The sequence below is a fragment of the Empidonax traillii genome, unplaced genomic scaffold (assembly GCF_003031625.1).
Source record: "Empidonax traillii isolate 1590-97213 ecotype Southwest subspecies unplaced genomic scaffold, ASM303162v1 scaffold56:size2478089, whole genome shotgun sequence".
Taxonomy (NCBI): domain Eukaryota; kingdom Metazoa; phylum Chordata; class Aves; order Passeriformes; family Tyrannidae; genus Empidonax; species Empidonax traillii.
In genome coordinates this window covers 2195201-2208513 of record NW_020955249.1, presented here as the reverse complement: position 1 = coordinate 2208513, position 13313 = coordinate 2195201, and the positions used below count along the sequence as shown (strand labels likewise).

The 13313-nt window shown below is 41.3% G+C and overlaps 1 protein-coding gene across 10 annotated transcripts in view; it reads left to right on the top strand.

The window, feature by feature from the left end:
- Positions 1-13313, top strand: part of SUSD6 (sushi domain containing 6) — a 112489-nt gene that overhangs the window by 57412 nt on the left and 41764 nt on the right. For 8 of the 10 annotated variants that reach the window (XM_027879709.1, XM_027879710.1, XM_027879706.1 and 5 more), the window contains 2 exons: positions 5172-5353; positions 9859-9888. In XM_027879709.1, coding sequence (XP_027735510.1) covers positions 5233-5353; positions 9859-9888 — 151 coding nt within the window. In that variant the 5' untranslated portion in view covers positions 5172-5232. Of the gene's footprint in view, positions 1-5171; positions 5354-6113; positions 6175-9858; positions 9889-13313 lie in introns of those variants that run through there. The other 2 variants (XM_027879713.1, XM_027879715.1) reach the window with 2 other exon arrangements.

Sequence of the window (13313 nt, the reverse complement as noted above, 5' to 3'; positions counted from 1 at the left end):
GACACTAACCAAAAATGTTAAAAATACAATTCTGTTTTTAAAAGCTTTCAATTAAACTGGTTTAACTACAGAAAGTAAGTAGAATTAGGGATTTCTTTCCTCTGCTGGCAGTTGGAGTTGATTTTTCTGGATTTTTTTTATTTAGCAGCCAAGAAGCTGACTTTTTTGTTTTAAAGCTTGACTACTCTTTGAAAGCAAACAAAATAAGGATACAACACAACCAGCAACTAAGGATGAAGGTTAAATCCTCTGAACCGCATTGCTTACATTAGATTCCACTTTCAACCGGACCATGAGGCAAGAACAAGGCTTAGCATTTCAAAAGATGTGCTGTGCACACACATCACTCATGCCACTGATCTTTGCTGCGTGCATTCAAGAGTTAACAAACAATTCCTGAGTATAATTCTGTGAGGGGAAAAACTATGTGGATAAAATAAAGATTTCTGCTGTGCATGAGGATAGCTAATTTTCTCCTGGTAAGTTCCAAGTATGGTATTTAGAAGCAAGGCAGTGGCATTCCAAGCATACTGAACACTTCCCTAAATAAACTTTGAAGAATTCAGGTCGAAGACCTGTTTTCCAGCAACAGTGACACAGGACATAGCTGTGCCAGGAATCTTGAGTACTAGAGAGCCTCAGACTGACCAGTTTCTGATTCTCTTTCATGTCCTGAGAATATGACTTCCAAAGAGTGCTTTTTCATGGGGACCTTGGAGTCCTACTCTGACGAAATGGAAAATTGTCATAATCCTGTGAAAACTTATGCATGCTTACAAAGGGATCTTGAATCAAGGGATATTATGACTGGCAGCTTCTGAAAGTCTGGAAGATCATAGAATCATAGAATCAACCGGGTTGGAAAGAACCTCTGAGTTCATCAAGTCCAACCCTTGATCCACTACCACTGCAGTTTCTAAACCATGGCACTCAGTGCCACATCCAGTCTTGTCTTAAAAACCTCCAGGAACAGAGAATCCACTGCTTTTCTGGGCAGCCTGTTCCAATGCCTGATTACCCTCTCTGTAAAGAATTTCTTCCTAATATCCAACCTAAACCTGGCACAATTTAAGACTGTGCTGTCCTGTCCTACTGCTGGTTGCCTGGGAGAAGAGACCAACCCCCACCTGGCTACAACCTCCTTTCAAGTAGTTGTAGAGAGTGATGAGGTCTCCCCGAGCCTCCTCTTCTCCAGGCTAAACAACCCCAGCTCCCTCAGCCTCTCCTCATAGGGCTTGTGTTCAAGTCCCTTCATCAGCCTGGTTACTCTTCTCTAGATAAAGATAAATGAGAAATGAGAAAAATGGCAAAGGTCTCCAACAGCTTAGCTTAGAGGAAGCTCCTGCCATATATGAGTGTGTCATCTTTGGAAAGGGCTGATTGTGGTTTAAGAGTGAGCAAAAAGTCTGGCCTGCATGGCTTCAGTGGGAGCTGATTCCTGTTTCAGGGACTTCATGTAGAAGCGAATTACTGTTTGATGTGCAAGCAGAACTGGCGGTGCAGCAAGGGGGGACTCATGCTGAAGCATCATTGGGAAATTTCCTTGATGTCAAGACTTAAAGGAAAGAATGAGCTGGGGATGGCTGTAACCTGGGATCAATGGGTACTTTTTTCCTCATTCATAACATCTACTGCTCTCGGGGGTGTGGCTGTTGACTGTGTGGATATAGAGGATGGTTTATTGTCTTATCCATATATTGTAGGTGTTTTTCAAGGTTCACATTAAAAAGAAAGCAAAAAAACCACCACCTTTATTAGTTAATGTACTTTTAACAGAGAAGAATTTCTTTTCCCCTCCTTACTCTATTTATGGGAATTGCTGGCTATACTAAATATTATCTTTGAAAACATCTCTGTTTAAACTTAATCCTCGAATAACCCTTCAGTCCAGGCTGCGGCATGTGAAATGGGTCTGAAATATTCTTGCTCTGCATATTTGTGCTGCTTACTCTCAGCTTCTGCCTCATTGTTTCTTGCAGAAACTAGCCCATTCCTTAATGGTGTGTGTACACAGGGAATCGCTTTGATTCATGAGCCCATGAATTGTTAAGCTCTATCCCCCAGAGTATGTCTCTGATAATGTGTGTGCTCTACAGTGCACTCCAGTTAACTTCAGGCGGTGGAGGCCTGGAAAGTTGTTATGGAAGCTGCTTCCCTCTGAGCTGTAGGTATAAGGAATGTGCTAAAACAACAGTCAATTTTCAGAGAATTGAATGTCTGTCTAAATAGCTTCCAAACCAGCAGCTCTTCTCTGGGAAGAAAAGATACTTTATCTAGTCAGAATCTCTTTCATCTTCTAATTTTCCCAAGGATCAGTTAAGGCTGGGAACAAGTTCTGTAACTTGGCTGAAACCTAAGGGAGGATCCTTAAAAGCAGTACCTGTGCCCTTTGTCTCATAACAATTCTGAGGGGTTTGTCCACGCTTTTGTCCACTGAATGGGCCAGCTACCCTTGTGTCTCCTTCAAATCCCACACTGAATTAAATCAGCTTAGTGGGATGTTGCTATAGACATAGCAGCAGCAATTTACAGCATTCCTGGTGGGGTGGCCCCAGGCTTCTGGCAGACAGGATCCCTGATAACCTGGGATTTGAATGATTTGGTAGCTGAAAAGAGATGGGGAAACCATGGCTGATTTTAGAAGAAAGGAGAGGAGCAGTGCTATGCTTTGGGGCAATCTGTTAGTGATTCAAGAATAAGCAATAACTGATTCCCTCAAAAGATATTCTTGTTTTAGTTATCTCTAACTTGTTTGCTGTTCAGAGACCAGAACTGGACTGCTGACTTCCAGGTGCAGTCTTTGGGAGAGGAGAACATCTCTGGGGCAAAGTAGGACACCTCAGGTGGCTCAGTAAATTCTGTGACAATTGCATGCCCTCTTCCCTACCTCTCCTTCTGGCCCCTGATATGTCACCTGGCATGCACTGTTCCAGGGGCAGGGAGGGCCACCTCTAAAAGATACCTTAGCAAGACTTTCAGTGTTTGTTACATTAATGAGGCTTTGTTAAATTGGAATGGGGAGGACAGACCTGTCTTGATCTAATCAGAAGAGCATTTGTTGAAGATGGTGCATTGCTTTGTCAGAACTGTGATTCTGTGTTGAGCAGTGACTCTTGGAAATAAGCACCCCTCTGCTGACCTGGAGTATAGGCCAGATGCTGGCTTCTTCCAGATGAATATGAACTTAAATTCCATGTGAGAGATCTGACTTGAGGGGAGGGGGCAGATGTACAGATTAACTGTCTTAGCTTTCTTCCCACGGAGTATTTCTTCATTCCACGGTCTAATTGTTGCCAAAGAAATCCTAGCACATAAGTGAAAGCATTGTTATTCCTTTCTGCATAGTGAGAGTTTGCTGAATAAAGCATTGGCTCCTTATCTGTGGAAGACATGAGCAATCTATAGGCTGTGCTACAGGTGTAGTGGGATAGATTCACTTCTCTCCTTCCCCCTGCAAATGAAGCAAGAAACAAAAGGGGTAGACACAGAGTTTATTGTAGCAGTAGCTCCAGACTTGCCTCATGACACTTTAAATATCATCTTGAAGTGACATTTCCAGGCAGGATGTACACAGAGAAAGAATTCTTCTTTGATAGAAAGAAGAATTTCATGAAGTAAATACGAGCATAGTAGTGACATGGAACTAAGGAAAAACCCTCTTTTCACTACCAGGTTTAACAGCAAGTCTGCATATTCCCTCCCATAATGCAGCTACTGTTTTGCCTGAGTAATTGGAAATGTGAGTTATGTCTCTTTAAGTATGTGTTTCTCTGGTCAGTGCTGGTGTATTGCTTTCATCTCAGAGGTACCTAAGGATCTGAAAGTCATACTGCCTTCCCCCCTAGCAGGAATGTCAATGCAGGTGTCCCATCCATTCTTACAGGGTACAAAACTGTAGAATACCCACCTCTGCACTTCTCAAATCTATTTGGAGTTATCCAGCAGTTTTGAATTTCTTTGGGAAACTTGGCCAAAGGAAAAAAACACTAATCCCTCTTCAGTATGAATATTCATTTATGTGAAGAAACTGTGGCTGAATGGAGTTTCCCCTCAAAACTTAATTATTCTTGTTAAGTGTAAAAGAACCATTAATTTCTGAAATTTTTGTTTCCACCTGGGAGCCTTATATTAGAAAGCAATAGCATGATAAAGTGTTGAAATGTCTTCAAGTGAGGTTTTTATAGTTGGTTTTATTTTATTGGTTGATTTAGTTTTTTCCAGGGTGTTTTTTGTTTGGTTGAGTTTTTTATTTGGTTGGTTTCTTATTCCATCGTTCACACAGTTGTCTTTATACCAGTGCTCCCCTTCAGTACACACAGATTGTTAGTCTCAACTTTCTTTCATTAGTTTTGTATTTATGCATGACACTGTTATTCATCCAGATCCAAAGTTATCATTGGAGGTCATGCAGGTTAAAACCGTAGGTTGGTGGAATATGTGTTCGACTGGGTCTTAATTAATAATAAGGCTTCAGCTTTGTGCTTGCTGTATTTCCTAGCTGTGCTTTGTTTGTGTACGAGTGTTTTTGCTGTGACAGTGTCTGCTAGGCTATTGGTGAATCCCTCAGTCCTCAGGTATGAGCAGTGTCATATCCTGCATTTTTAATTGCTGTGCTCTGTACTGTCAGAACATTATACCTGAGGTTTGCCAGTTGTTTTACATTCCTCCTCCTAAGTGTGTGTTTTCCTGCTGGCTGGCTGTCAGGTTTGCTGTGCCTCTCCAGGTGGCTGAAGAAGCATTTGATATATTTATCCTAGCTGTCTAGTACAGTTTGCTTTGTTCTGAAGACCTTCTGAAAAGTGGTGCGAGACTGGATCTCTTGAAGATATTTTAAGTCCTCCAGATGGTGTGTCCTCTGGGGCTGTCTTGAAAGGAAAAGCTAAAACTGATTGTGGGGTAGGCAGTCTTCACATCTGAAACATTAGCAGGTAAGTGAAAAGTTATGGTCTTGTATCTATAATGCAGCTCCTTTTAGTATTTCCTGTGTAGAAGATTGCCTTTTCTGCTCATGTTACCTTGTGAACTGTGAATACTTGGTAAAATTCCTAAGTGCTAGAACATGTAAAAGGTTGCTTTTTGTTTCTAAATTTCCCCTTTCCCTCTCCAGGGTTGTGGGTGTTTGGCTCAACACTTACTGTTTCTTGCCTTGTCTTTGTTTTTTGTAGACCAAGGTGCTCGTGATCAACCAGATCCTTCAGATTTTTTTTTTAAAGAAACTTTGGTGGGTAAAAGATGTGCCATGGAATGGTAGCACCAAAGAGCAACACAGGATCGTACCTTGCCTTGACTAACCATGGGTTGTTTCGTCTGCTAATTATCTTTGGCTCCTTTATTTTGGAAGCAGAGGCCACGGGTAAGTGAAACCTTTATATATGCTTCAGGGACGGGGTGTATAAGTATGGGGGTGGCCTTATATTGTTATGAGAAGGCTAGTGAGGGTTGATGCATTTGTATACACCTCTCAGTACTCACAGGAAAAAATTCCATTACTTGTTAAGCAGCCTGCAGTGTCTGAACTGAACGAGTCTTGCATATTAGTAAAGAAGTGCTTGTCCTTCATCCTGTAGTTTTGATTCCTGCTGGTTTTTTCCCCTGCTATTCTCATCCCTTCACTGCAGCTGGGGGCACTTGGGCCATCTCAAGAGAATGGGCCATATTTTGGTTGAATGAGATTCTAGTGTAGACAGTGTTATCTGTGTGCCCTATAGCAACTGTTCACGTGAAGTAATAGAAGCAGAGACTGTCTTCAGCTCTTTGCACAGCTTGTGAATCTGTTCAGTGTTGCCTTGTGTGCTGTCTTCTGACAGCTCAGTACCTGCTACTTGCATCCCTCTGTTGGATCCTCTTTTCAGCTTAAGTTTTCCCTCTTTCTTGATGTTTCCGTGATGGTTAAATGTTGTGAATAGTGTAAATAGCACTGGAATGGGATGATATGTCATCAGAGATGAGGGATCTGCCTTTTAGAAATGAGTGAAAGAAGAAAATATACTGAATGCTTGGAAGGTAGTACGTGATATGAAGTATGTGCTTGTTTACCCACCATACCCTGAAGCATGTCTTTTTTTCCTCAGACCAGCCATGATATATTCTTTGTCTGTAGAGAGATGCCTGGTCATAGGTGGCATGAGATGGAAGGAATAACTTTGTGTGCTTTTGCACAGAGCTTTGAAGGAGGTTAGTCCCAAAAAGGCACATAGGTTTGACTTCCACAGCTGTTGCAATGTGGAATAATAGCTTGCTTTGTAAAAGAAAACCTCAGTTCTTGACATAACTTTTTAAAGTTCTATTTATCTGACATATTGTGGCACCTGAAAAGGTTGCATGACCAACGCTCCTCAGCATCAGTGAAGACAGGCCTCCGTGTGGTAGAGCAGAATAAATGCCAGCTGCCAGATGCACTCACAGTTGAGGTGATCTTGTATGGAAAAGCCTGCTGGTGCTGAAAACTGCTGGATAAGTTGTTGATTTCCTTTTAGTATTTCTGGCTCTTTGAGTTGGAAGGGAAAGGCTGCTGAAATCAGGTATTCCAGACCTATATGTCTTACTTTGTCTGATTTTGGTTTTGTAGGTAATGCAGGGTGGGGGTGGCACACCTGAGAGTGACAAATTGGCATGAACAGTTACTGAGAGCAGCAAAGGCACAAGGCCTTTTCGTATCTGGTTTGTCTTTGTTTTGTTTTTTTTTTTTTTTTTTTAGCCTTGCTGCTGTTGGTGATAGTGTCACTGCCTCATTTTAGATGTAGGCCTATCAGATATGCCTCCCAGCCTGGGTCTGGAGACAGGCACCTTCCCCATCTGAAGCTCCCATTACATACTGCAGCACCTTCAGTTGAGTCTGTAATCAGTATGCAAATGCCATGTGCTGCACGCAGCTGCTGGATAGGGAAAAGCTGCCACAATGCTGGCAAGCCTTTTCAATATCATTTTTGAGGCATCCAGTAACATCACAAAAGCACTAGTTAAGCATGTCAGAAGACCCAAGAGTGGTCCTTCATTGTGTTTCCCTTTCTCTGTTCTTTTTGCTTCAGAATCTGCGGCAAGCTGTGGTGAGCTGATGAAGGCAGATCATCGGCTAAATAGGATTATAGTAGCTAGGCATGAACCACTTCCTGTAGGGGAAGTGAGAAACTGGAGGGGGGCCAGGATCATAGCAGAGGGCAAGAAATGCAGGGTCAAAAGTCCTGGGGAAGGGCCTGCTAAGGAGTGCTTCCACATACGGGTTTTCTGAGACTGGGAGGTAGCAACCCAGCTGCCAGATGCTGGGAGGGACGGGGGTGCTCAGCGATGCGTCATGGGCCCAGGGAGCTGCACCTGCAGCAGCACGTTGGCCTTGAGTAACATTAATGAGCAAGTCAGCTGAGGAGCGCAGAGCCAGATGGAGAAACAAAGAGTACTGTTGAGGTGCTTGGAAAATCATCTTTCCCTCGTCTTTGTCCCCCAACCACCTTGCCATCCTCACTTTATTACTTTACATAGCGAAGTCATTCAGAGCAAGCAGAGCAAAGCGATGTTAACATGAAGCAAGATAAGCATTACTGCCAAGAGATTTAATACAGTATCTTGAATGTGGGGCCAGTGTGGCATGCTCACAATTGCTACAAAAGCTGAAGAATGTTCTCATAAAAAGATATATAAGCATGGAGACAATGGCTGGCTCAGCTCTGAGTGAGAAAGCAGAGCTTGTGGGTTTTATGTATAAAACCGTATGAGGTATATTGTATTGCAGTAATTTTGCTTGAGTTCCAGGAAGCTTAGAGGTATACTCATGATTTGGACAGGAATGTGTTCTCTTTGTCATGTGGTTAATGCAGAGGGCAGACTCATTTTCAGTCAGCAAGCATCTGCTCTGTCCTCTAGTAATGATTTGATTTTATTTATGTATGGATTTTTAAGAAAAATCCTCAACACTTTGTCTCAGGCAATCTATCCTAATATCCTCTAGTGCCATGAGACAAATATGATAAGTTGCTTAGTCACGAAGCACACTGCAGAATTTGGGGAAACTGCTCCCTCTTCGTGGGAAGATATCCATGAATATAAAAATAACCGATGCACATATTTTAATACAAAACAAATGCAGCACTTGGTGATGGGCAAGCAGTGAAGCTATGCCAGAAGAGAATTTATGGAAATTTGAGTGTTGTTCAGAAATATTATTTTAGCTTTATCACCGTTGTACCTTTTTTCCCTATCTGGCAAGTTCCCCAAGATTATTTGGGGGAAATAATGGAATTACAAGGCTAGGAGACATGGAAAGCTCGTCAGTAATACTGAGGTTTAGATCTTTGTCTCTCTCTTCTGTTTTCTTTGAGGGTTCATCTGGAATGAAGCTAACAGCCAGGATGCTTAGTAGATAGAGATGGGGAATTTTTAAGTGTTGGAGAGGAGCAATGGCAACCTTTCTCTCTGCATTTCTACAGATAACACTTCTCCATTCTTTCTTTTTTGCTGTGATTTTTTTATTTTTTGTTTTAATCCCCCCACCCCCTTCCTCCTGTTTCTGTTCCTTAAGGTTATCCGCACGCTCTTGAAGGCCTTGTGTTTATACCTCATTCACAATGAGATGAATGTGTGGCCGGGTTATTTTTGGAAGAATGACAGTGGATCAGAATAAATTGTTCATTAAATTTTAACATGTAGTCTGTAAAATACTCTGAAAGCTTCCTATGATTTATGTTCTAAATGGTGTAATCTTTCTTGGATGCATAACTAGCTCTGTCAGAAACCTATCAAAACATAGGTTGGGCTTTTCATTATTGACAATAGCATCACCTGGTCCTGGGAAATGCAAGTAAATGTGTTGGTAAAAGTATTAAACATCCTGAATTAAGCAAATATCAATACCCATAAAGGAGAGAGTTTAAACATTAACCTTTAAAAATTAACGATAATGCAGGCTCAGTAAATCTTAAGTCCATTTAGATTTAGACACAGCCTCATTTTTGTTGACTGCACATGTGAAATGGTATAAAGTTAGCTCTTTAATTTTTAAGATTGCTGTAGAAGTCATAAACTGAGCTTGATTAAAGTGAAACAACTTCATTCCTGTGTGTTGTCTCTGACGCAAATGCAGGCAATCTGCTGCTTGCTGTTGTAAGGTCTTTTCAGTGCCAAGGTTATTCTGCACAGAAGCTCTTGGATACTGCTGGTATTTGTTTGCATTGCTTAGAACAGCTTGTTAGAGTGCACTCCAGTCTTTGAGCAGATTCAGACTTGTTCCTATTCTCTGGGAATCTGTGCAAAGCAGAGGTTTTCTTTGTTGCTGATTATGCAGCTGAAAGGAAGGCATTAGTATAGTTAGGGGTGAATTCAGCGGTCATGAAAACAAGGACACTATAGCATTGGATGGCCAGACAGAAATGTGGGGAGGTGTCATGCATGAACAGGGGATCCTGATTCGAACCTGTATGCTTCACGTAAGTGTAGGTTTTGAGAAATTATAGGGTCATCCCAAAGCAGTGTGGTGTTCTCCTTGGAGGGAAGGAGAGCATTTTCAGGTGCAATTCCTCTTTCCAGTCCCTTTGGAGAACTTAATAAGAACAGAGGGGTATGGAAGAGCATGGTAAGGAGCTGCAGAATAAGGACCAGGCCACAAAAGTGGCTAGGAAGCAGATGCAGACAGGTCTAGAATTGAACTATTCAAATAATAATATTCACACTGCTACCACACTGATCCATGCAGTGTTATTTAAGTAACTGCCTTGAAGGGAGTAATAGGGATCTCAAGAAGCCATATAACTTGTTTAATTTTAACCAGTTCTAGTGGCTGAAGGATGAATTAAAGCTTTTTTAACTAACTGCTGGTTCAAACCATGATAGCTTAATAATAATCCTGAATTCTCCTTTTGTCTATCCTAGATTTTCTCAGAAAATCCAAAGGACCTGGATGTGAGTAAACTTATATTCACTGCTGTACTGTGAGAAATGAGTGTGGTATTTTACTGGTTAATATAAGCACCTATGAGCTAGGATTCTCATTATAATTCTTGTTGTGTTGGATAGGCTAAGATTCATCTTAGCAATGGCAATGTCCCATTGCCATTTTTGACCCTTGTATTTGGGAAAGATAGCTGCCCTCAGTTTGAGAGGAAGATCAGTTTCATCTGTTTCGTTGTACTTGAAGGGATCCCTGTGCCTTCTAAGTGACTCAAGAAAATAAGAAATCAGAATAAATACTTCATTAAAATGGAGAGAGAGATGCTGCTTGTGAGAGTTTTGAGGCCAACAGAGTATTGAGAGGACAAGGCAGGACAGGCTGAGGCAAAAAAATCTTTTTTTTTTTTTTCCTTTAATCAAGAAAGGTGAACATCTAATCACAGGCCACGAGTCTTGATCTTTTCCATTGGATACTCCTGCTTGTTGTTTCATGTGCTCAGAAAAAGTCTAAAATCTTTCCGGTATACATGTTATGGATGAATGCAACTTTGGAAGAAGCTGGGAAGCTTATTTGGCTTCCTTATCTGTACCAAATATATAAAATTTTCTGTAGATCTTTGTTAAACTCTGAAATTTGATCTGCTCAGTCTGAACTTTTTCCTTCTCAAAAAAAAAAAAAAAAAAAAAAAGACGAATACTGGAACAAAGTCTGAGGGGAATGGATTCATAATGAGGAATTTAAAGGTGTGGGAGGGAAATTTTACCACCTATGAAATTTTGCTTTTTAGAAAGTGAGAGTTAAGAGCTGATGGAATCCTCTGAATCATCAATTTTTATCCAATGTCTGAATTTTACTCCTGAGAAGATGATCACGCACACATAGTATTAAGGGGCTTTCAATTCTTAGCCACAGTTGCTAGCAGGAAAGTAGCTGTTTCTGGAAAAACCTCAAGAGTTATCTGGTCCAATTCACCCTAGCTTCTTGGTTTAGAATGAGAATGATGGAAACTAGTAGGAACTTTGTTGTAGAGGGAAGCAGGAGGGGTGCTGAACAGCATTTGTTCCTCAAGAGAAATTACTTGTGAACTACAGTGCAGGTTCTTACTCATCACTGTCCTGGTGTGCTTTGACTGCTGCCTACAAGGTTGAAGATGCAGACTTCTCTATCTTCTTATACAACTTCCTTCTATCACTGAGTCCTTCTTTATCTGCTTGAGCCAACTGTTTGGGAAGAGTTTGAGTTTGTTTGTTGTATCATGGGAAAAGTCTTGGTAGTGGGATAGAAGAAAGTTTGCTTGCTATCACCTTGTGCCATTTGACAATTCCTTTCCTATTTCTGCCTCTTTTGAATCTTACATTGGTTATCGTTGCAACTGAGACATTGTGTTTTTAGGATATGTGGAATGTTTCTCGTCTGTCTAACCCATGTCTGCCATTGCTTCTTCAGCCCTTATGTTAAGCTGTAGCACCACAAACAGTGTGGTGTTTATGCTGCCAGCTGTTACTGACTCTGCAGTGGCGATGGTAGAGCAAGAAGTCAATCTGCTCTGGAACTGTGGCAAACTTCAGCCTGGGGTGAATACTGCTGGAATAGCTGGTGTGTGGTGTGTAAAACTGTGGATATGTCCTCAACATGCTGACATGGGTGATAAGGAAGAAACAAGTGGTAGGGTAAGGTAGAAAGCTGTAGGCTGTTGAGTCTTCAGCTTTTGTTGCTGAATCTGTCAAGGCTCTGTGTTAAACCCATCAATCTGTGTCTACATGAGGATTGCTAAAACACTGTTCATAATAAGCTGCTGACTGTCAGGAGTAAAGATAGGATTCTAAAGGTACTTGAACAGCAAGCTCAGAAATTTTTGTACCTTTGTGAGAGTAATTGGAAACCAGTGACAAGATTATGGCTTTGTCTCAAGGGGTTGTACCTGCTTATCTGTTTGTGCTGATCTGCATCTAAAAACACATTTTCTTTTTAATAAACTGAAACCTCTGGGGAGTGTTCGTCTTCATTTGCAAACAGGAATCCCCCTGAGGCTCTGCCTCTGCAAAGTGTTTTACTGGAGTTTGAGGACTGTTGAATTGCTTGCTTCCAAATGTTGTTGAAGGGATTTCAAGTAACCCCTTAGGTATGGGATTGTTTAGATGAGTTATAGGATGTGCTAGGTGGATTGGGCTAGAGGGGGCTTGTTGCTAAACTGTTGAAGAATAAAATGAGCTTTCGGCCCAGCCTAGTACAGTGATATTTTTATTATGTAAGGGGGAGAGGAACTTCTGGAGTTCCTGTGCTGAGAAGACTGCCTAGTCTCTAGAGGTTGTGGGGGTGGTCCCTCATTGTTTGTGTACTTTGACGTGGCTGGTCTAGATGGAGATGCCTCCTGTGTTCCTTCTTTGTAGGACCATGCTGTGATTGTAAGGGTGTGTTTATCCCCTTGGCATAGTAAGAAGCATTTCAGTGGCAGCAGAAGCCAAAGAATTGAACAGTAGGGTAACAAAAGAGCATCTTGAAATCCTGTGGGCTCAGCATTTTAGGTCTAGCCAGTCATCTTAATTCAATTGGGAAAAAGCTTTCTTGTTTGAGAGCAGAAACAAACACTGCTGCTGCTTTTGAGATACATACTTTATTTGTCAGTAAAGTGAGAAGTATGTATTGTTTGAAAAATGTTACCTTGCTGTGTAGTGAGATAAGCACCTCTAGTGGATGCTGTTTTGAGTTCTCAGCTGCAGTCACAGTCAGGGAAGGAACAGGGTAAGCCTTGACATATGCAGGGTCATAACTGGAAAGTCAGAGGCTGTTGCTGCTTTTCTGGCTAGAAAGAATATTTTCTATGTCCTGAGAAAGATTAACAAGGTGTATAAAGAATGTTGTATCAGACATACCCATAGGCACTCATAAAAATGTCCATCAGAAAGAGAATAAAACTGTTTTGTGATCTTATCAATTATGTTGTTTAGGCAACTTTTTTTCCTTCTGCTTTTTCAGCAGAGATGTCAGCTGATGAGACAACAGATAAAGTTTATCTGTTTTAGGTAAAACTAGAATATTTCAAAGGAAATGGATTTGTCTAGAGACTCTGTAGGCATACAAAAGGACTAGATGCAAATGGAGATTTGTAGGAAGATGGTAGAATAGATTGAAGGTGAATGAGGATCGGTAGAGAATAATATTCTAGGAAGGAGAGCAGAGAGACAGGAGTGCAGTAGAGCAGGAGGGTGGAGTTGTGGAAAATATCCCAGTGGTTCAAAAAGCAAATTAGTGGCTTGGTGGTTAAGTGCAAATCCTAAAAGAAAGTAGTGTTTTAGTTATGCAAGCAGATTACAATGGTTGAGAATAGTATGGCCCTGGGAGGGAGGACTCTAGTAAAATATCTATATATGTGTGTTTATTTTTTAAGGGTTAGGTAAGAGTATCTTAATGCAGGAGGATGCCTTTACAACATCAA